This window comes from Glandiceps talaboti, chromosome 5 (genome assembly GCF_964340395.1).
Source record: "Glandiceps talaboti chromosome 5, keGlaTala1.1, whole genome shotgun sequence".
Lineage (NCBI taxonomy): Eukaryota > Metazoa > Hemichordata > Enteropneusta > Spengelidae > Glandiceps > Glandiceps talaboti.
This window is the reverse complement of record NC_135553.1, coordinates 17,831,110-17,854,443: the sequence shown is the minus strand read 5'-3', so window position 1 is coordinate 17,854,443 and position 23,334 is coordinate 17,831,110. Positions and strand designations below refer to the sequence as shown.

At 36.7% G+C, this 23,334-nt stretch overlaps 3 protein-coding genes across 3 annotated transcripts in view; all 3 read left to right on the top strand.

The window, feature by feature from the left end:
• Window positions 1-23,334, top strand: part of LOC144434878 (steroid 17-alpha-hydroxylase/17,20 lyase-like) — a 112,868-nt gene that overhangs the window by 74,242 nt on the left and 15,292 nt on the right. The gene's annotated exons all lie outside the window — the stretch shown is intronic.
• Window positions 1,421-10,863, top strand: LOC144435568 (steroid 17-alpha-hydroxylase/17,20 lyase-like). The gene is made up of 10 exons (XM_078124154.1): window positions 1,421-1,562; window positions 2,232-2,402; window positions 3,054-3,227; window positions 3,778-3,871; window positions 4,211-4,366; window positions 5,337-5,557; window positions 7,236-7,355; window positions 7,843-8,082; window positions 8,652-8,750; window positions 9,444-10,863. Exons 2-10 carry the CDS (start codon window positions 2,237-2,239, stop codon window positions 9,689-9,691), a joined length of 1,518 nt encoding a protein of 505 aa, XP_077980280.1. The 5' UTR covers window positions 1,421-1,562; window positions 2,232-2,236; the 3' UTR covers window positions 9,692-10,863.
• Window positions 13,964-23,134, top strand: LOC144435795 (steroid 17-alpha-hydroxylase/17,20 lyase-like). The gene is made up of 10 exons (XM_078124418.1): window positions 13,964-14,092; window positions 14,839-15,009; window positions 15,740-15,913; window positions 16,956-17,049; window positions 17,417-17,572; window positions 18,322-18,542; window positions 20,447-20,566; window positions 21,110-21,349; window positions 21,629-21,727; window positions 22,694-23,134. Exons 2-10 carry the CDS (start codon window positions 14,844-14,846, stop codon window positions 22,939-22,941), a joined length of 1,518 nt encoding a protein of 505 aa, XP_077980544.1. The 5' UTR covers window positions 13,964-14,092; window positions 14,839-14,843; the 3' UTR covers window positions 22,942-23,134.

The following is a 23,334-nucleotide window of genomic DNA, read 5'->3' as shown; positions in this document are numbered from 1 at the left end:
GTTAAAATAGAAGTGTTACCAACAAGTTGGCAAATTTAGTTAATAGAAATTTGAAAAAAGTTATTGCCAACGTGCAGATATAAATATTGAAATATTGATATGGATTATGACGCCACACCCTTCTTCGTCATAAATTAATAAGTTCGTACTGCGGCTTGATTTCTGAACCCTTCAATACAAGTTTACATGTGTGTTTTGACTCTGTGTATGCAACAAAACAAAGTGACGAAAAGATTAATTAGAGATTATTGATTGATCTCCTACGTTTTGCATGATACATGCAATCATTCGTTGTATACCTTTATTTGCTCTGATTTCCTTCTAAACTACTCCATTAGACTCCCTAAGGCAACCAACTTTCATAAGACTGCATAAGCCACACCACACCTGTTGGATATCTTCCAAAAGATAATGTCATTGACTACAAAACCGAATTATATACTATCACTAAACGTTTGAGTAGACTTCAAGATCTTTCAATGATAAGGTGGGCTAACGAATTTTTTATTTCAAATAAAGCTATCATTTCTCCGATCATAATTACTTTGGAATACTTCTTGAAAGGAATTTCACATCGCAGTTGTTCTCTGCAGCATAAATTTTTATAGCTAATGTTTATCAAATATCAAATGAAAGGGAGTGTTATTGTCAAACGACTCGGCAAACCACTGTCAGTTGGTTTGCTAGTAAAAAGTACAAGTAAAACAGACTGAAAACACAGGATAAAGTGCCTGCGTAAAATGGCGCCAACTTCAGAAATGCACAAGTCCGAAATTGATAATTATTAACAGAAGCAACATACAAATGATAGCGTCACGTTTTTTTGTTGTTTTTTTATCTTGTGGGGATTTTCCCTTCCGAATAAAAGCGAATACACATTCTTTTAGGTTTTATGAAGACATTTGTAGGCATGGAAACTGACAATATTACGCACGTCAATTTGGAAGTATCGGCAGTATCTGAAATGTAACTTTATCTTCATCTTTTGCTTTATGTATTTGATAATATATGTTGCTGTATGTAGTGTTCATAGTATTATATTTCTGTATTTATTAACTTAAATTATGCCTTTGTTGGATCTGTTCTGATTCACTTATTATATTGAATGTTTACCAGCAAGATGGGTCGCCGTATTCTACTTTGCACTGAGTGAACTGAAGATAAACCAATACAATTTCATTGCAAATGTAAATGTTGAACTAAGCGCAGTGGCAGACGAAATTAAAAGTGTGAGAGAGAGAGGCAGACACACAGACAGACAGACAGACAGACAGACAGACAGACAGACAGAATTTAGCGAAACGTTTGTCGTGGGTGGGGGAGCAATACAGAGACTCAGCGAGACAGAGTGAAAGTAATATTGGATGATAAACCCTTTGACCCACGTTCGCATATTAATCAACACTGTGACGTCATTATGGCTGCCCTGTTGTAAACTGGGTAGTACGTGGGTTCGAACAGCTGTGCTCGGTAGACTAAATAACACAAAACTGTATCGACGTTTGAACGCCTTGTGTGTTGGTAGGACTCACTCCAGCAACAGTCAACTAACAACATTGAAGGTATGTATACAAGCTTAAGGCACATCACCTTGGCAACAAACAATACAACGCGCACTGGCAACAAGCTAATATTATACATGTATAGCATTCAATGTTGATGTAGTCCTTGGAATAATACCCTTCCGTTACCATGACAACATACTATGCTGCCGTAAAATTATTTTGCAAAATACACGAAGTACTATGAACAATGCATGCACTGTGGTTATGTCGTATGTATACTAAGACACTAGACATGTCGTTCATTACAACTAAACATCAGATCAACCCTTTAGCCTCTTTTTCATGATACGGCCTGTAATTCAACTCGTTTCTCTGTTCCCGGCTCTTTACATAGGGAGTGCCACGCAATTTTCAATGATATCGATGATTTGCCGTGCTTTTCATAAAGCTAATGATCTGTTCACTTTATATGACGACTGGCTATTCTACAAAATGCAACCCTTTTAATATCACCAGTCAAAGGCCACAACCTTCTGATAGAATGTCACTCGAACTGCCACTGCAAATACTTCACTTAAGAGCAGTGATACAAAGCTGTACTTTATGTTTGACCTAAATAGCAGTAGAGAACGATGTACATGTCCATATGCATGTATGTTGCGGCATAGATTGTGTCGGTGAGACTACGATTCTAACCTTATACATGTATTACTGTATTCTCTGCAGCAAATATGCTGTCTACCGTCGTTGAATGTCTCTACAGTGTCCTATCAAGCCCTACCTATCTCCTGTTGATTCTGATTGGTACGTTGGTAATACATACGGTATATGGAATGATGAAACCCGCTGGTTTCCCACCAGGACCAATAGGATTGCCAGTTATCGGCAGTGCAATGCGTAGGTGTACATTTATATAACACTATGACATGCTTTACAAACAATATGATTGGTCATTTTGTACATGTAGTAAACTCAAGTCATTATTTTGTTTCAACCAAAATTTCCTTTGGGGAAATATGTACATAAAACACAATTTGATGCACAAGCACAGTTGTACAAGACGTGCCCACACTATTCGTACGTACTTGTACATACGTGCTGTGCATACATTACAAACATATACGTGCATACCCTTATTCGTTTCACACAGAAATTCTTACCCAGTAGGAGTTATAGACAGACGGGAAGCAAATCATGGTAGTTAAAAACATCGACTTCAATCAGTAACAGCACACAAACAATTAGTTTTGTACATTGAAACAAAATACATGCATCCACACACACACACACACACACACACACACACACACACACATTACATACATACATACATACATACATACATACATACATACATACATACACACACACATACATACATACATACATACATACATACATACATACATACATACATACATGCAAACATATACATAGACATACATACATACATACATACATACATACATACATACATGTTTTTTATTATTTTTGTGATACCTAGAGACAGGATGACATGTCAATCATTTTTATTGTGTTTTTATTTAGTGATGGCAAAAGATCCTCACATCAATTTGACCAAGTTGTCAGAACAGTACGGAGATATTTATACACTGAATATTGGACTCAGTCACTGTGTAGTGTTGAATAACATGAAACTAGTCAGAGAGGCTCTCGTTACTAAACAGAACGACTTTGCTGGACGACCTTGTATTTATTCAAGTAAGTAGCCTCGCTTAGATCACGTGTCATGTAAACCATTAGAAAATCTCTCACCTTCAAACCTGGTCATTCGAATAAAAACTACTCCCATGGTAAAAAAAAACACACCCTACCATGGTAAAAAAAATACCCCCATGAAGTTAAAACTACTCCCAGGGAAAACTAAAAACTAAATTAAAAAAAAATACTCCCATGGTAAAAAAAAATACTACTCACCTGAAAACATGGATTACATGTAATAAAACGGTCGTGCTACGTCACGACAATTCGTGTCTACCTCACTATTTTTGCGGTGCTCGAAAGAAATATGAGTCAAAATATTCTAAATCGTCATTTTTTATCCCGGTTTTTCATAAGTTGTGCTTGGGGAGGTATATTAATTATGTTATTCCCAATATTATTTCATTCAGCTGGAAAATGCTCTTTACCAAAGGATTTGTCACTACTCGTCTTGCGATTCGTAAAGACAAGGCCATTTGGTTCACTCGTATTTTTCTTGGTTGAACGAAATCTATTGGTGAATAATTGTTTATTAATATTTCTTTCTCAGTGGACATTTTAACAGAAGGCAGGAGAGATATAGTTTCAGGAGAGTTCACACCGGCATGGAAATATCACAGAAAATTGGTTCACCAAGCAATAAGGCAAGTCGAAAGATAAAATTAAAGCGTTTTCTTGAAATTGACAGGCTAAAACATAATAAAACAATTTGAAACTTACATATACAGCACCCTGGCAAACCATGCACATTGCGGACGTGACAATAAGGCAAGTCTAAAGACAAATTGTTAATACGACCTCGAAAGACGACATCGGAAATACATCGACCTATAGCCACTCGAAATATTACCAAGCTAAGGTCAAACATTTCAAACTCAAGACAAGTACAACACCTGGTCCAACATATTGCCATGCTGACAATTCGTCTAAATTATCCTATATGTTGCCGTTATATGTCTTTCTAATTTTCACATTACATACAGAAACTATGCTAGTGGAGAAGGTCTAGAAAGAACTATACACGAAGATTCCCTTCCACAGCTGACGAAAGCTGTTGATATTGGAGAACCCCTTGATCCGAAACCAATACTCTTTTTAATGGTGGCAAATGTCATATGTAATCTGTGTTTTGGAACTAGGTAAGTATTTCCAGACTGGTTGCAATATCGAAATTTCACACATGCTACGAGAAAAATAGTTAAATGTTGAAGATGAATTTGTTAATTGGCTTTTGAGAAAGAAACCATCAAAGGCAGAGTAAGTTCACGTACAAGACGGTGGCGGCCGAGCTGTAGAATAAGTCATTTGGGAAAGTTAGACCGTACCAAACTTCATAGCCCTCGGCCTCTCTACTATGCTAAAATATTGACTTAGACAAGGAATTGTATGACAGGAGAGAGAACAAACGTATAAGAAATCGAACAGTAACAATCAATCAATCAATCAATCAATCAATCAATCAATCAATCAATTAATCAATCAACCAACCAACCTTCTGGATATCTTTTAAAGTGCACTGTGCATCTTTAACTTTTTGTTCAGGTTTGTCCCATTTTGTTTGTTTGTTTTGTTTGTTTTTTGTGTACATAATCTTACAACAGGTTCCATGGGGGGGGGGGGGACAGTGCCAATGCACTGAAATGGTGTCTGTATATGAAAGATTAATAAATAAAAAAAATAAATAAAAAAAACAATCAATTAAAACAAGATTAAAAAAATGTATGCAAATATGCCTACAAACAGGACCACGCCCATAGCAACAGCTAAATGATGGTTTGTATTACAAAGATGAAAAGTGGGAAGGGTAGGCAAGGTAATAAAGATTCCAAAACTGTTTGAAATATCCCTAGCAACAAGACCATGTCCATAGCAACAGCCAAATACAGTTGTGCTACAATGCCATTGGCGCTATTTTTTTATTTAACGGCGCCAAAAAGAGTCAGGCCACATCAAATGCTTTTTTTTAACAACGGTTGTAAAACGGAAATGTGATAGTGTGTATACAATGAATACCAACTATTTTACACATTAGCTTCCCTAATCGTCTGCATTACAGTATTTCTCTCAACTATTCATTTTTTTCATACTTATTCTAATATCTGTGACAAGGTATACAAAGGATGATCCTGAAATGAAAACAATGATGGAATTAGTCAGAGAATTCATAGACATCTTTTCTGGTAGTGGTCTTTTGGTTGATATTTTCCCACTGGCTCGATACATTCCACTGACCAACGGTGAACGGGACTTCAGAAAATTAGTCAACAAATTTCTGACAGTCGAACAGAAGATGATAGATGAACACAAAGAAACATTTGACCAGTTCAAAGGTAAGTACAAAATTAATTAAGATTGAAGAAAGAAAGTCACCGCAAGGACAGAAATTACGAAACAAATTTGACCCGAAGTCAAACCTAGTGTCAGTGTTTTATGCTAAGTCATCACATTTACGTATGATTAAGTCAAACCTAGTGTCAGTGTTTATGCTAAGTCAGCACATTTACATATGATTAAGTCAAACCTAGTGTCAGTATTTATGCTAAGTCATCACATTTACATATGATTAAGTCAAACCTAGTGTCAGTGTTTATGCTAAGTCATCACATTTACGTATGATTAAGTCAAACCTAGTGTCAGTGTTTATGCTAAGCCATCACATTTACGTATGATTAAGTCAAACCTAGTGTCACTGTTTATGCTAAGTCATCACATTTACTTATGATTAAGGCTAACCTAGTGTCAGTGTTTATGCTAAGTCATCACATTTACATATGATTAAGTCAAACCTAGTGTCAGTGTTTATGCTAAGTCATCACATTTACGTATGATTAAGTCAAACCTAGTGTCACTGTTTATGCTAAGTCAACACATTTACGTATGATTAAGTCAAACCTAGTGTCAGTGTTTATGCTAAGTCATCACATTTACTTATGATTAAGTCAAACCTAGTGTCAGTGTTTATGCTAAGCCATCGCATTTACGTATGATTAAGTCAAACCTAGTGTCAGTGTTTATGCTAAGTCATCACATTTACTTATGATGAAGTCAAACCTAGAATTAGTGTTTATGCTAAGCCATCGCATTTACGTATGATTAAGTCAAATCTAGTGTCAGTGTTTATGCTAAGTCATCACATTTACGTATGATTAAGTCAATCCTAGAATTAGTGTTTATGCTAAGTCATCACATTTACATATGATTAAGTCAAACCTAGTGTCAGTGTTTATGCTAAGCCATCGCATTTACATATGATTAAGTCAAACCTAGTGTCAGTGTTTATGCTAAGTCATCACATTTATGTATGATTAAGTCAATCCTAGAATTAGTGTTTATGATAAGTCATCACATTTACGTATGATTAAGTCAAACCTAGTGTCAGTGTTTATACCGTCATCACATTTACGTATGATTAAGGCTAACCTAGTGTCAGTGCTTATGCTAAGACATCACATTTACATATGATTAAGTCAAACCTAGTGTCAGTGTTTATGCTAAGCCATCGCATTTACGTATCATTAAGTCAAACCTAGTGTCAGTGTTTATGCTAAGCCATCGCATTTACGTATGATTAAGTCAAACCTAGTGTCAGTGTTTATGCTAAGTCATCACATTTACATATGATTAAGTCAAACCTAGAATTAGTGCTTATCAGATATTCTAGTATTGCATACTGTGTACTTATGTTATAATGGTCTTCAATAGAGACACAGTATAACAACAGTGCCTTAGGTTTGTGAAGGAAACGGAAGCGATGGAGTATCCCTTCTTTCCCAAAACACCAATAAATAAAACTCTAGTCATCATATTGTTTCTCTACCTCAAAAACTTTCTAAAATTTCTTCCTCCTGTACACAACCTACACAAAGGACAACGTTTTCGTTTTTCCTTGTTTTACGGGTGGGTGGGGGCGGGGTAGGGGTAGGGGTGGGTTCTTACATCTTGGTTGCACATCATCATGAAGGAAACTTCGTGATATTTCTAACCATAGTTTATTACAAATATCCCTAGACAACCATCGTGACCTGATAGATGATCTCCTCCACGCCCAGATTGAAGCAGAAGGAACTGAGAATGCTGGATTAATCACAGATGTACATATCAGACAGACCATAGGTGACATATTTGCAGGTAGGGAAAGAATTTTATCAGGTATTTTGTTTATTATACGAAATTGGTGTAGTTTATGATTGCAAACAAGTGCAACATTGATACAGATACAGACAAGTGGAGCCACACCGAATCATAGAACCACATGTCCACAACATTTACACCATCACAAGTTAGCACAAAAACAGCTACTACAACTACAACTACAACACAGACACACACAGACACAAACACACACACACACACACACACACACACACATGGCTAAGGTACTGTTGAAACCTATTGATAGCATATGTAGTGTATTTCTGTGGCGACCTACATTAGTTCATTAAGTTCCTATCAAATTTGGTGGCAATGTACATCATCATCATCATCATCATCATCATCATCATCATCATCATCATCATCGGTCTTGCGGCTGTCTTCGCTACTGCCAATATCACCAAATATGTATATCTGTGAATGCAAAGTTATTCCCATAACTGAATTTCTATCGATTTTACAGCTGGACTTGATAGCACGGTTAACTCCCTCGACTGGTGTATCGCCTACCTTGTGAATTATCCGGATGTACAAACCAAGGTGCACGAGGAGATTGACAACGCTATTGGTCAAGAGAGTAGATGTAGTCTTTCAGACCGGTCTAAACTACCATACTGTGAAGCTGTTGTTCATGAAGTCATGAGGATCCGTACGGTGGCACCATTTGGGTTTCCGCACACCACTACATGCGATACGTCTGTTGGTCAGTGCAATAGCATTCCTATTTTATCACATATTTCTGACAGATGAAGATGAAAGATGGGGTTGGGGAGGCTTAAACAGGACATAGCAAAATAAAATTTGTTTACAATTTCATGACATCGTTTTACGTAACTCAATAATTCATATTCAAATTCAAATTCACAAAACATGATCACGTGACATTCCCTCCCTACGGTCACCATCTGTGATCATATACGATGTCATAGACAACAGGCATGAAACAGGCTTGTAAGATAGTAATACCAAACCATCCAGCATCGAATATTCCAACTTGACCACTGGAGCATCACGCTGGAGGAGACATGTGATACCAAAATATGATGGTGGTGAGTGTGTAGGGGCTTTGAAAGTTTTCCAGAATACTAACCTACTTAGTGAATTCCATTCACACAAAAAACTATATTTTGTTACATGTATAGCCAAAGTATGACCAGAACTCCTTGAATACCGTCTTCAGTGAAACGAGCAGGGTTACGCGATTCTTAGTTCTAGCCAAGTGACCATCGAGCAAAAGCTAACCACGACGCAATATCAATGTTTTGCTTTTAGGTGGATATTGTCTTCCAAGAGGTACATGGATAATGATTAACCACTGGAAGTTACATATGACTGATAAAGAATGGAAGGAACCAGAGGAATTCAGACCTGGTTAGTAGTTAATGTCTAGTTGTAATACATTTGATGTTGATCATCATGTTTAGCACTTGATATAAAGTAATAACGTACGCGTTTTTGAGAAAACTTAATCCATCATTTTGAAGTTCCATTTTTTCAGTGTTTAAGAATTTGCTCTTTTTTCCTACACTGTATGCTCGTACATACATACATACATACTTATTATCAGTTTTTCCTGTTTTCCTGAACATTATGTCTGACAACCAAGTGAGATCTAACTTGTGCAACAGATCACTGAAACTTTTCATTCTAGACTACCAACATAAACACAAATAAACAAACACGCTTTTGTCATAGTGTAATTATTTGGTTTTACACTACACTATGGTTGTTGAGTATATACTAGGCTGTTTCGTACTATGTGCAACTGTAGACTGAGACTATGTATAACGGGGCAGACCATAAATTCGACACTACTCAGTTTATAGGACATTTTGAAATTTACACTATAACGTTGAACCTCAACAAATGTCAAATTGAAAGAACCAGTTTATTTTCATCGTAAAAATGAGAGTCACCGAGAGGCTCCAAGTCCAGCCTATGCTTGTTCAATAAACGTATTTCAAGAAACCTTGGTTTATTTACTAATAAATATCTCTCTGAGAACAACTGAAAACATCCTATATTGTATCGTTCACTTATCGCCTCCTTTTCTCTTTTAACAAGAACGATTCTTGACTGAAGGTGGCGCCCTAATCCCAAAAGCTGAAAGTTACCTACCTTTCTCAGCTGGTAGAAGAGTATGTGTCGCGGAAGCTCTGGCAAAGAATGAGATGTTCCTTATGTTTGTCAACGTGTTCCAGAACACCATCTTCACGGTACCACCTGGTCAGAATCCACCATCGCTTGTACCGAAGTGCGAAGCTGGAATTATCCGCTCTTGCCAATACGAGGTTATTGCAAGAAAGCGTTAAACAGTAGACAAGTATTCTATCTATCTTTCGACACTGATCAACTCAAACTTTGAATGTTAGTATTTGAGTATTTTTAGAGTGTAGTGCCAGTCAACAACTTTGCCTCTACCGAACACTGAAAGTATACTAGATGATCACTGCTACAGTATTCTGAGATATCGCTTTGTTAGATATATAGGGTTTATTGACTAGTTCATAACCAATAGTGTTGAAAGGGGTCATTTGATATCAATCAATCAATCAATCAATCAATCAATCAATCAATCAATCAATCAATCAATCAATCAATCAATCAATCAATCAATCAATCAAATTTCTATAACGGCGATTTCCAGAGCAATTTTCTGTTCAGTAGCTGATATTTCAGTAGTTGATATTTCAACATCTCTAAATATAACTATTAATGAAGTGAGTTCGGCCTTCTCTGACTAAGAATGGGACCAACTTATAGTATTCTCGATCGAATTCTTAGAATAATATTCATAATGATGTGGACCAGATTTGAACAGTTTTTCTGTATTATATTTGTTTGTCTGATTATTTACATATGTTATTCTACTAACTGAAAGACATGTTTAATTAGCAAGAACAACAACAATATGCTTGCAGTACGTGTCTGAATCATCGCGGTTCTGAATTTACACATGTTTAATTAGCAAGAACAACAACAATATGATTGCAGTACGTGTCTGAATCATCGCGGTTCTGAATTTACACAGCCATCCTATAAATGTATGCAGGACTCACATAAGAGTCACTCACATTCTCTTGGCTATTGACTGCGCATGCCTAGTAATTAACGATATGGTAAGTAAATGAAGTGTACAGAGTTGCTGCGAATCCGCATTTTTTGACAAACGTACAAGGTACCCTGCAGTAATCTCTTATTTCACATACAATCAAATCACAGCTCCCCCCCCCTTTGAGCTTTAAAATTGTGAAACCCCTTTCAACACCGTTTATTTTCATGCCCCTCAATTTCTCCCCAATTATGGCCGTATCCTTAGATTGTTATAGTTTATTTTCATTTTGTTTAAACTTGTTCTTGTCATCTTATTGTACTTTTAATATTTACTACGTCATATTATGTGTGTTATTAAATAAAAGAAATAACAAAAATAACAAAGTTTTCGATATAGCAATATATACTGTGATACATTGTAAACAGCATTACCTCAGTACCACTAGATTTTCTCAAGTTTAAAATTTCTGGGCTTGTTTCATTCTTTATTTGAATAAAAAAAATAAAACATAATTGTGTTCTTTTGTGCAAAATTCGAAATGAAAAACACTTATGGTCATCTGCTGTGATATAAATGTAAATGCCCATGGAGCCTATTGTTTACATGCTAGCCCACAAGTACTGGCGTTACCCCTTATACATGTACTGTACATACATGTATTATATGGAGACATAAACGCACTGACCAACACCAATATATGGCATACATTTTTTTGATAAACTACCCGATGAATTTATAATATCTGCTGAAAACCGCCATGCAAATCAATAAATATTGAGTCAGTAACGTAACGTTTGACGTCAGTTTCAAACAACCCCGTCCAGCTGCCCTTTTTGAGAGTACAACACATACTTCAGTTGATTACTCCTGTTTGCAATAGGTTCCGTTCGTCTATGGTCTGAGCACAGGGTCTAGCGAGCATGTAATTGATTGATTGATCAATCGATTGAACGAATGATCGATTTATTGACCCCAATTGTTACATGCAACTCGTAAGGTACCGGTAGGTCATGTCACTACGTCACTACGTCATATGACCGCTAAAAAAAATAATTAATAATAAACTACAATAAACTGCCTTGGATGACGTAATAACGCCATTTCCGGATAGGTTTTGGGTCATGGTCATATGACGTAGTCACATGACATACGGTCATATAACGTAGTCACATGACGAGTTGCATGTAACGATCGGGATCGCTGGTCTGGTATACGAGCAACGAGAGATAACATCAAATAAGGTATGTATATGTATGTAAGGCAACAACTCCCCCCTCCTTTCTGACAAATACAAAAAACACAATGACCCCCCCCCCCCATCTGTTGGCAAGAAACTCGATTCTCAAAGAATAATACTGCACACTGCATAGTTAATTTTACATGTTACATTTTCAGTAATTTTAAGTGTATCTGGTAAATTGCTAACCAAAATCCATTGTTTCACATGTATAAAGCTCTTTAGATAGGAACCCCATGAGAAGTATGATTGTCTGTTCACGGACATACAAAATATTCATCTTTTAGTAACCAAAAGTTCTAGGATATCTCTTAGATTGAGTGAACTATTAATATTGATTAATTCAGCTAATTATCAAGTACAATATTATAAATGGAGTTAATATACTTGTAAACCCATGCCAATAACTGTCACACATAATGATGTACTTGCATCATATAATGAATTGTTTACATCATATAAAGATATGTTTACATCATATAGTCAATATATTGTTTTCTTTAGACTTAACACAACTGTGGCTTTCCATACATGTACACGTTTGCACTCCTCAAGGCACTTGTTTGTCCTATTCATAATTGGTCAGTTTAATCATGACACTGACTCATACATTCTAATACCAAGGAAATGTAATATTATGATCTGCTGACAAATTTTTACCTGCAGTATACAGTAACTCAATGTGGATACTAGATATTCCAGGGGAGATGTATAATCTAATTTTCCTCATAACTTTGCACTGTGTCAGTACTATAGAAGTCCTGGCTACAATAAGTAGCCCTTTACTAGATCATCATCAAACAAGTCTGCGAGACAAAAGGGGGTTTCACATGTAGCCTGGTAACATGTATTAAACTTGGTGATGGTCACAGGTATCAGAGAAGAAGTGAAACACAAACACAGAAAAGTAATTTTTGATAAGACATGTAGTTCGTACTATATGCCAAGTAACAGTTCAATAGTGTGTACATGTATGATAAATCAACACATTAGGGGTGAGATCAATAGGTAAAAAAACTAATTCTTTTAGTAAGGCCTCAGAACCCCTTCCCCATCCCCTTCTAACTAAATTGGTAAAATTGTTGTACACAGCACTATCAATTTCAAATCAGTATGTAGTATTATGTAGTGCTGTGAATACAAAGCCAGTATGCAGTGAGGAAAAATAGCTCTTTTATTTGCACAATATATGTATTTTAGTGCCATGCATAACAATTTTTTCCCCACTTTTCAATCTGACATTTTTAGAATTGTTTGTTTTGGGGTACAAAATAGATTTCATTTATTCACTTCGTAAAAATGATGACCCCCCCCCTTCTTTGAGTCCCAAATTAAGGTGAACCCCCCCCCCCGGCCGTAAAAAAAATTGTTCGCTCCCTAAAGTTTATCAAATATCAAATGAAAGGGAGTTTTATTTTCAAACGACAGGGCAAACCACTGTCAGTTGGTTTGCTAGTAAAAAGTACAAGTAAAACAGACTGAAAACACAGGATAAAGTGTCTGCGTAAAATGGCGCCAACTTCAGAAATGCACAAGTCCGAAATTGATAATTATTTCAACAGAAGCAACTTACACATGATAGCGTCACGTTTTTTTTATGTTGTAGGGGCTTTTCCTTCCGAATGAAAGCGAATACACATTCTTTTAGGTTTTTATGAAGACATTTGTAGGCAGGGAAACTGATAATATTACGCACGTCAATTTGGAAGTATCGGCAGTATCTGAAATGTAACTTTATCTTCATCTTATTTTGCGTTATGTATTTGATAATATATGTTGCTGTATGTAGTGTTCATAGTATTATATTACCGTTTTTATTAACTTAGATTATGCCTTTGTTAGATCTGTTCTGATTCACTTATTATATTGAATGTTTACCAGCAAGATGGGTCGCCGTATTCTACTTTGCACTGAAGATAACCAATACAATGTCATTGCAAATGTAAATGTTGAACTAAGCGCCCTCAAGTGGCAGACGAAATTAAAAGTGTGAGAGAGAGAGAGAGAGAGAGAGAGAGAGAGAGAGAGAGAGAGAGAGAGAGAGAGAGAGAGAGAGAGAGAGGGGGGGGGAGACTGACAGACACAGACACCCCCCCACCCCCCCCCACCCCCCAACACACATACACACACACAGAATTTAGCGAAAGTTTTGTTCGTGGGTGAGCAATACAGAGAGTCAGCGAGACAGAGTGAAAGAGACAGAATGCAGTTTAATATTTGATGGTAAACCCTTTGACCCACGTTCGCATATTGAACAACACTGTGACGTCATTATGGTTGCCCTGTTGTATAAAACTGGGTAGTACGTGGTTTCAAACAGCTGTGCTCGGTAGACTAAATAACACAAAACTGTATCGACGTTTGAACGCCTTGTGTGTTGGTAGGACTCACTCCAGCAACAGTCAGCTAACAACATTGAAGGTACGTAACAAGCTTAGGTACATCACCTTGACAATAAACAATACAACGCGCACTGGCAACAAGCTAATATTATATATCATTCAATGTTGATGTAGTCCTTGGAATAACCCTTTCCGTTACCATGACAACATACTATGTAGTCCTTGGAATAACCCTTCCGTTACCATGAAAACATACTATGCTGCCGTAAAATTATTTTGCTATGAACAATGCATGCACTCTGGTTATGTCGTTTGTATACTAAGACACTAGACATATATTTGCTGTAAGACTCCTTGCCATGCTCTACTCCCAGACACTCATAGCATTATAAATCCATTTACATCGGATCAACCTTTTACTGCTATTTAGGTCAAATATAGAGTATAGCTTTGTATCACTGCTCTTTAAGCGAAGTATTTGCTGTGGCAGTTCGAGTGACATTCTATCAGAAGGTTGTGGCCTTTGACTGGTGATATTAAAGGGTTGGTTTTTTGTAGAATAGCCAGTCGTCATATAAAGTGAACAGATCATTGGCTTTATGAAAAGCACGGCAAAGTATCGATATCATTGAAGATTGCGTGGCACTCCCTATGTAATTTAGGGAACAGAGAAACGAGTTGAATTACAGGCGGCATCATGAAAAAGAGGCAAGGGAAAGATGCACATGCGCATATCCATGTATATTGAGGCATAGAGTATGTCGGTGAGACTGTTCTGTTTACAACGATTCTAACCTTATACATGTATTACTGTATTCTCTGTAGCAAATATGCTGTCTACGGTCGTTGAATGTCTCTACAGTGTCCTATCAAGCCCTACCTATCTCCTGTTGATTCTGATTGGTACGTTGGTAATCCATACGGTATATGGAATGATGAAACCCGCTGGTTTCCCACCAGGACCAATAGGATGGCCTGTTATAGGCAGTGCAATGCGTAGGTGTACATTTACATATTATATGACATGCTTTGCAAACAATGTGATTAATCATTTTGTACCTGTAGTAAAGACAAGACATTATTTTGTTTCACCCAATCTTTACTTCGGGGAAATCTGTACATAAAAACAATGTGATGCATAAGCACAGGTGTACATGACGCGCCCATACTCGTTCGTACGTACTCGTACACACTTGTGTGCATGCATTACAAACACATAGGTACATGAATACCCTTATTTCCTTCCACACAAAAATTCTTACCCTGTGGGAGTTATAGACAGACGGGAATTCGAAGCTAATGCTGGTAGTTAAAACATCTAATTCAATCAGCAACAACACACAAACAGTGAGTTTTGTACAATTGAAACAAAATGCATGCATGCATCCATTCATGCATGTATGTATGTGTACACACACACACACACACACACACACACACACACTCACACACAGACAGCCACACACACATACACACATACATACATACATACATACATACATACATACACACACATACATACATACATACATACATACATACATACATACATACATACATTCATACAAACATACATACATACATACATACATACATACATACATACATACATACACACACACACACATACATACATACATACATACATACATACATACATACATACATACATGTTTTTTTATTATTTATGTGACACCTGGAGACCTTTTATTGTGTTTTTATTTAGTGATGGCAAAAGATCCTCACATCAATTTGACCAAGTTATCAGAACAGTACGGAGATATTTATACACTGAATATTGGACTGAGTCACTGTGTAGTGTTGAATACTATGAAACTAGTCAGAGAGGCTCTCGTTACTAAACAGAACGACTTTGCTGGACGACCTTTTATTTATTCACGTAAGTAATCCATTAGAAAATCTCTCACCTTCAAACCTTGTCATTTAAATAAAAACTACTCCCATGGTAAGAAAAAAACCACAGTACCATTATAAAAAATGTTCCCACGAAATTAAAACTACTCCCAAAGAAAACCATTTAGAAAAAGCAAAAAAAAAAAACTACTTCCATGATAAAAAAAAAACTACTGGAATCTTTCGTACATTTGGGACATTTTATCCGTGAATTACTTTGTTCTTCAAATCTTTACAGTACTGAATAAAAAATATCAAGATTTTAGCCTGTGGATGTGGATGTCATTTTTTGTGTTGAATGACTACTTTTTAATGAATTTCCCACATTTCTACGTATTGATGTGTACCTTGGCCTGTAAAACTGTATTCAGGATTTTGTGAACGATGTGATTTTTATGTATAATTTATCATTTACGTGATGGTAAATCATGAAATGGCTCTCCAGAACCCAAAGTTTATGATTTTGACCGCTATTTCAAAATTTTGTACAGTGGCGTCTTATTTCTTCTTAATTTTAACTGAATAGGTTTTACAAAAGTTTCCGTGCCGTACACTTGTTTAATATATTCAACTTGATTTTTCAGTCATCTAGAACACACTGACATGTCTGGTATAGAGACGACAGGTATACAGTTATGCTCAGTAGACGATATTAATCAAAGGATTTAGTCCACGCAATCTCGCATTTATAGTTACGAATACACGAAATACACGGTAGCCTTTACATTTGTCATCATCATCATCATCATCATCATCATCACCATCATCATCATCATCATCATCATCATCATCATCATCATCATCATCATCATCTTATTTATACCGTATATTATACCATACTCAAGCCAAGTTATTGTCTTTGAACAAAAAACATGGATTAATAACCCGGTCGTGCTACGTCACGACAATTCAAGTCTACGTCACTACGAGTCTATCGACTCGTAGTGACAACGCCCCTTAGTTCACTCGTACAATCCTTGGCTGAACGAAGAAAATTATTGGAGAATAATTGTTTATTTATTTCTCAGTGGACATTTTATCAGAAGGAGGAAGAGATATAGCTTCAGGAGAGTTCACACCGGCATGGAAATATCACAGAAAATTGGTTCACCAAGCAATAAGGCAAGTCTAAAGATAAAATTATAGTATTCCCTCGAAATAACATATTCATTGTTCATGAATATAGTGACAAGCGCAAACATAATAAAACAGTTGAAACACCTTACATATACAGCAACCTGGCAAACCACATTGTGGACGTGACAATAAGGCAAGTCTAAAGACAAATTGATAATACGACCTCGAAATACGACATCGGAAATACATTGACCTAGCTATAGCCACTCGAAATATTACCAAGCTAAAATCAAACACTTCGAACTCCAGACAAGTACAACACCTGGTCCAACATATTGCCATTCTGACAATTCGTTTGAGTTATCCTATATGTTGCCGTTATATGTCTTTCTAATTTTCACATTACATACAGAAATTATGCTAGTGGAGAAGGTCTAGAAAGAACTATACACGAAGATTCCCTTCCACAGCTGACGAAAGCTGTTGATATTGGAGAACCCCTTGATCCGAAACCAATACTCTTTTTAATGGTGGCAAATGTCATATGTAATCTGTGTTTTGGAACTAGGTAAGTATTTCCAGACTGGTTGCAATATCGAAATTTCACACATGCTACGAGAAAAGTAGTAAAATGTTGAAGATGAATTTGTTAATTGGCTTTTGAGAAAGAAACCATCAAAGGCAGAGTAAGTTCACGTACAAGACGGTGGCGGCCGAGCTGTACGATAAGTCATTTGGGAAAGTTAGACCGTACCAAACTTCATAGCCCTCGGGCCTCTCTACTATGCTAAAACCAATCAATCAATTAAACAATCAATTAACCAACCAACCAACCAACCAAGTAAACAATCAATTAACCAATCAACCAACCAACCAACCAACCAACCAATCAACCAATCAATAAAGTAAACAATCAATTAACCAACCAACCAACCAACCAACCAACCAACCAACCAACCAACCGACCAATCAATCAATCAATTAATAAAACAAACAATCAATCAGGCAAGTAATCAAGGAAGCAAGCAAGCAAGCGATCAAGTAATCAAGCAATCAATCAACTAATCAACAACTGTATATCGTATCATGTACCAGCCTCCAAAACCCTGGGCTAGTTTTATTCATGACGACAAAATCAAGCCACACCAAATGCTTTTTTTGACCAACGACTGTAAAACGAAAAGGAGATAGTGTATAGAAAGAATATCAACTATTTATATTAAACAATCTAACACTTTAGCTTCCCTAATCGTCTGCATTACAGTATTTCTCTCAACTATTCATTTTTTTCATACGTATTCTAATATCTGTGACAAGGTATACAAAGGATGATCCTGAAATGAAAGCAATGATGGAATTAGTCAGAGAATTCATAGACATCTTTTCTGGTAGTGGTCTTTTGGTTGATATTTTCCCACTGGCTCGATACATTCCACTGACCAACGGTGAACGGGACTTCAGAAAATTAGTCAACAAATTTCTGACAGTCGAACAGAAGATGATAGATGAACACAAGGAAACATTTGACCAGTTTAAAGGTAAGTACAGAATTAATTAAGATTGAAGAAAGAAAGTCACCGCAAGGACAAAAATGAGGAAAGAAATTTTGACACAAAAACAAACCTAGTGTCAGTGTTTATGCTAAGTCAACACATTTACATATGATTAAGTCAAACCTAGTGTCAGTGTTTATGCTAAGTCATCACATTTACGTATGATTAAGTCAAACCTAGTGTCAGTGTTTATGCTAAGTCATCACATTTACGTATGATTAGGTCAAACCTAGTGTCAGTGTTTATGTTAAATCACCACATTTACGTATGATTAAGTCAAACCTAGTGTCAGTGTTTATGTTAAGTCATCACATTTACGTATGATTAAGTCAAACCTAGTGTCAGTGTTTATGCTAAGTCAACACATTTACGTATGATTAAGTCAAACCTAGTGTCAGCATTTTATGCTAAGTCAAACCTAGTGTCAGTGTGTATGCTAAGTCAACACATTTACGTATGATTAAGTCAAACCTAGTGTTAGTGTTTATGCTAAGTCAACACATTTACGTATGATTAAATCAAACCTAGTGTCAGCGTTTTGTGCTAAGTCATCACATTTACGTATGATTAAGTCAAACCTAGTGTCAGTGTTTATGCTAAGTCATCACATTTACGTATGGTTAAATCAAACCTAGTGTCAGCGTTTTATGCTAAGTCATCACATTTACGTATGATTAAGTCAAACCTAGTGTCAGTGTTTATGCTAAGTCATCACATTTACGTATGATTAAGGCTAACCCAGTGTCAGTGTTTATGCTAAGTCATCACATTTACGTATGATTAAGTCAAACCTAGTGTCAGTGTTTATGCTAAGTCATCACATTTACGTATGATTAAGTCAAACCTAGTGTCAGCGTTTATGCTAAGTCAACACATTTACATATGATTAAGTCAAACCTAGTGTGTGTTTATGCTAAGTCAACACATTTACGTATGATTAAGGCTAACCTAGTGTCAGTGTTTATGCTAAGTCAACACATTTACGTATGATTAAGTCAAACCTAGTGTCAGTGTTTATGCTAAGTCAACACATTTACGAATGATTAAGTCAATCCTAGTGTCAGTGTTTATGCTAAGTCATCACATTTACGTATGATTAAGTCAAACCTAGTGTCAGTGTTTATGGTAAGTCATCACATTTACGTATGATTAAGTCAATCCTAGTGTCAGTGTTTATGCTAAGTCAACACATTTACGTATGATTAAGTCAAACCTAGTGTCAGTGTGTATGCTAAGTCAACACATTTACGTATGATTAAGTCATACCTAGTGTCAGTGTTTATGCTAAGTCATCACATTTACATATGATTAAGTCAAACCTAGTGTCAGTGTGTATGCTAAGTCAACACATTTACATATGATTAAGTCAAATCTAGTGTCAGTGTTTATGCTAAGTCAGCACATTTACGTATGATTAAGGCTAACCTAGTGTCAGTGTTTATGCTAAGTCAACACATTATGTATGATTAAGTCAAACCTAGTGTCAGCGTTTTATGCTAAGTCAACACATTTACGTATGATTAAGTCAAACCTCGTGTCAGTGTTTTATGCTAAGTCATTACATTTACGTATGATTAAGTCATACATTGTTATATAGTCATCATATTGCCTTAGGTTTGTGAAGGAAACGGAAGCGATGGAGTATCCCTTCTTTCCCAAAACACCAATAAATAAAACTCGAAACATCATATTGTTTCTCTACTTCAAAAACTTTCTAAGATTTCGTCCTCCTGTACACAACCTACACAAAGGACAACGTTTTCATTTTTCCTTGTTTTATGGGTGGGGGCAGGGTAGGGGTAGGGGTGGGTTCTTACATCTTGGTTGCACGTCATCACGAAGGAAACTTCGTGATATATCTAACCATAATTTATTACAAATATCCCTAGACAACCATCGTGACCTGATAGATGATCTCCTCCACGCCCAGATTGAAGCAGAAGGAACTGAGAATGCTGGATTAATCACAGATGTACATATCAGACAGACCATAGGTGACGTATTTGGAGGTAGGGAAAGAATTTTATCATGTGTTTTGTTTATTTGTATAATACTAGAATGGTGTAGTTTATGATTGCAAAGAAATGCAACGTTGATACAGATACAGACAAGTGGAGCCACAGCGAATCATAAAACCACACGTCCACAACATTTACACCATGACAAGTTAGCACAACAACACCTACTACTGCTACAACTACAACTACAACACACACACACACACACACACACACAGAGACACACAGACACACACACACACACACACAAACACACACACACACACGTGCACATGACTAAGGTACTGTTGAAACTTATTTATAGCATATGTAGTGTATTTCTGTGGCGATCTACGTTGGTTCATTAAGTTTCTATCAATTTTGCTGGCAATGTACATCATCATCATCATCATCATCATCATCATCATCATCATCATCATCATCATCATCATCATCATCATCAGTCTTGCTGTCTTCGCTACTGTCAATAGCATCAAATTTGTAATCTGTGAATGCAAAGCTACTCCCATCACTGAATTTCTATCGATTTTACAGCTGGACTTGATAGCACGGTTAACTCCCTCGACTGGTGTATCGCCTACCTTGTGAATTATCCAGATGTACAAACCAAGGTGCATGAGGAGATTGACAACGCTATTGGTCAAGAGAGTAGATGTAGTCTTTCAGACCGGTCTAAACTACCATACTGTGAAGCTGTTGTTCATGAAGTCATGAGGATCCGTACGGTGACACCATTTGGGTTTCCGCACACCACTACATGCGATACGTCTGTTGGTCAGTGCAATAGCATCCTTATTTTATCACATATTTCTGACAGGTGAAGTTGAAAGATAGGGTGGTGAAGCTTAAATAGGACATAGCAAAAGTAATTTTTTTTCTCATTTACAGTTTCGTGACATCGTTTTGCGTAACTCAGTATATTCACAGAACATGATCATGTGATATTGCCTCCTTGAACACCTCCAATGAAACGCGCGTTGTCACGTGATTCCTAGTTGTAGTGACCATCCAATAAAAGCTAACAACGACGCAATATCAATGTTTTGCTTTTAGGTGGCTATTGCCTTCCAAGGGGTACTTGGGTGATGATTAACCATTGGAAGTTACATATGACTGATAAAGAATGGAAGGAACCAGAGGAATTCAGACCTGGTTAGTAGTTAATGTCTAGTTGTAATACATTTGATGTTGATCATCATGTTTAGCACTTGATGTAAAGTAATAACGTACGCGTTGTTGAGAAAACTTAATCCATCATTATGAAGTGTCCATTTTTTCAGTTTTTAAGAATTTTGCTCTTTTTTTTCCTACACTGTATGCTCGTACATATACATATACATACATACATACATACATACATACATACATACATACATACATACTTATCATCAATCGAGGAGTTTTTCCTGTTTTCCTGAACATTATGTCTGATAACCACGCGAGATTTGCAATCACCCGAGATCTAACTTGTGCAACAGATCACTGAAACTTTTCATTCTAGACAACCAACATAACAAACAAACAAACAAACACGCTTTTGTCATAGTGTAATTATTTGGTTTTACACTACACTATGGCTGTTGAGTATATACTAGGCTGTGTCGTACTATGTGCAACTGTAATGAGACTAGCACGGGCAGACCCAATCTGATTGAAATCCGATGTGGTGAAAGCGGCTGGATGTCCTTATTTACCTCTATTCATCGTGTTGTGACGTTTGTTTTGTTCGGAGTGATCGTTGGCGGCGATCACTCCGAACAAAACAAACGACACAACACGATGAATAGAGGTAAATAAGGACATCTAGCCGCTTTCACCACATCGGATTTCAATCAGATTGGGACAGACCATAAATTCGACTATACTCAGTTTATAAAACATTTTGAAATTTACACTATAACCTTGAACCTCAACAAATGTCAAATTGAAAGAACTTGTTTATTTTCATCGTAAAAATGAGAGTCACCGAGAGGCTCCAAGTCCAGCCTATGCTTGTTCAATAAACGTATTTCAAGAAACCTAAGTTGGTTTGTTTACTAATAAATATCTCTCTGAGAACAACTGAAAACATCCTATATTGTATTGTTCACTTATCGCCTCCTTTTCTCTTTTAACAAGAACGATTCTTGACTGAAGGTGGCGCCCTAATCCCAAAAGCTGAAAGTTACCTACCTTTCTCAGCTGGTAGAAGAGTATGTGTCGGGGAAGCTCTGGCCAAGAATGAGATGTTCCTTATGTTTGTCAACGTGTTCCAGAACACCATCTTCACGGTACCACCTGGTCAGAATCCACCATCGCTTGTACCGAAGTGCGAAGCTGGAATTATCCGCTCTTGCCAATACGAGGTTATTGCAAGAAAGCGTTAAACAGTAGACAAGTATTCTATCTACCTTTCGACACTGATCAACTCAAACTTTGAATGTTAGTTTTTGACTAATGTTACAGTAGTGTGAGCGTCAGTCAACAACTTTGCCTCTACCGAACACTGAAACGAATAAACAAGTATACCAGGTGATCACTGCTACAGTATTCTGAGATATCGCTTTGTTAGATTATAGGGTTTATAGTGTTGAAAGGGGTCATTTGACATCAATCAATCAATCAATCAATCAATCAATCAATCAATCAATCAATCAACCAACCAGCCAGCCAGCCAGCCAGCCAGCCAGCCAGCCAGCCAGCCAGCCAGCCAGCCAGCCAGCCAACCAACCAACCAACCAACCAACCAACCAACCAACCAACCAACCAACCAACCAACC

Bases quoted from the DNA above. Each gene is read 5' to 3' on its own strand.
- LOC144435568 (XM_078124154.1), top strand. From the start codon at position 2,237: ATGCTGTCTACCGTCGTTGAATGTCTCTACAGTGTCCTATCAAGCCCT. The intron at 2,403-3,053 runs GTAGGTGTACAT...GTTTTTATTTAG, and splicing joins AGTTATCGGCAGTGCAATGC to TGATGGCAAAAGATCCTCAC. The intron at 8,083-8,651 runs GTCAGTGCAATA...TTTTGCTTTTAG, and splicing joins TACATGCGATACGTCTGTTG to GTGGATATTGTCTTCCAAGA.
- LOC144435795 (XM_078124418.1), top strand. From the start codon at position 14,844: ATGCTGTCTACGGTCGTTGAATGTCTCTACAGTGTCCTATCAAGCCCT. The intron at 21,350-21,628 runs GTCAGTGCAATA...TTTTGCTTTTAG, and splicing joins TACATGCGATACGTCTGTTG to GTGGCTATTGCCTTCCAAGG. The intron at 21,728-22,693 runs GTTAGTAGTTAA...TCTTTTAACAAG, and splicing joins ACCAGAGGAATTCAGACCTG to AACGATTCTTGACTGAAGGT.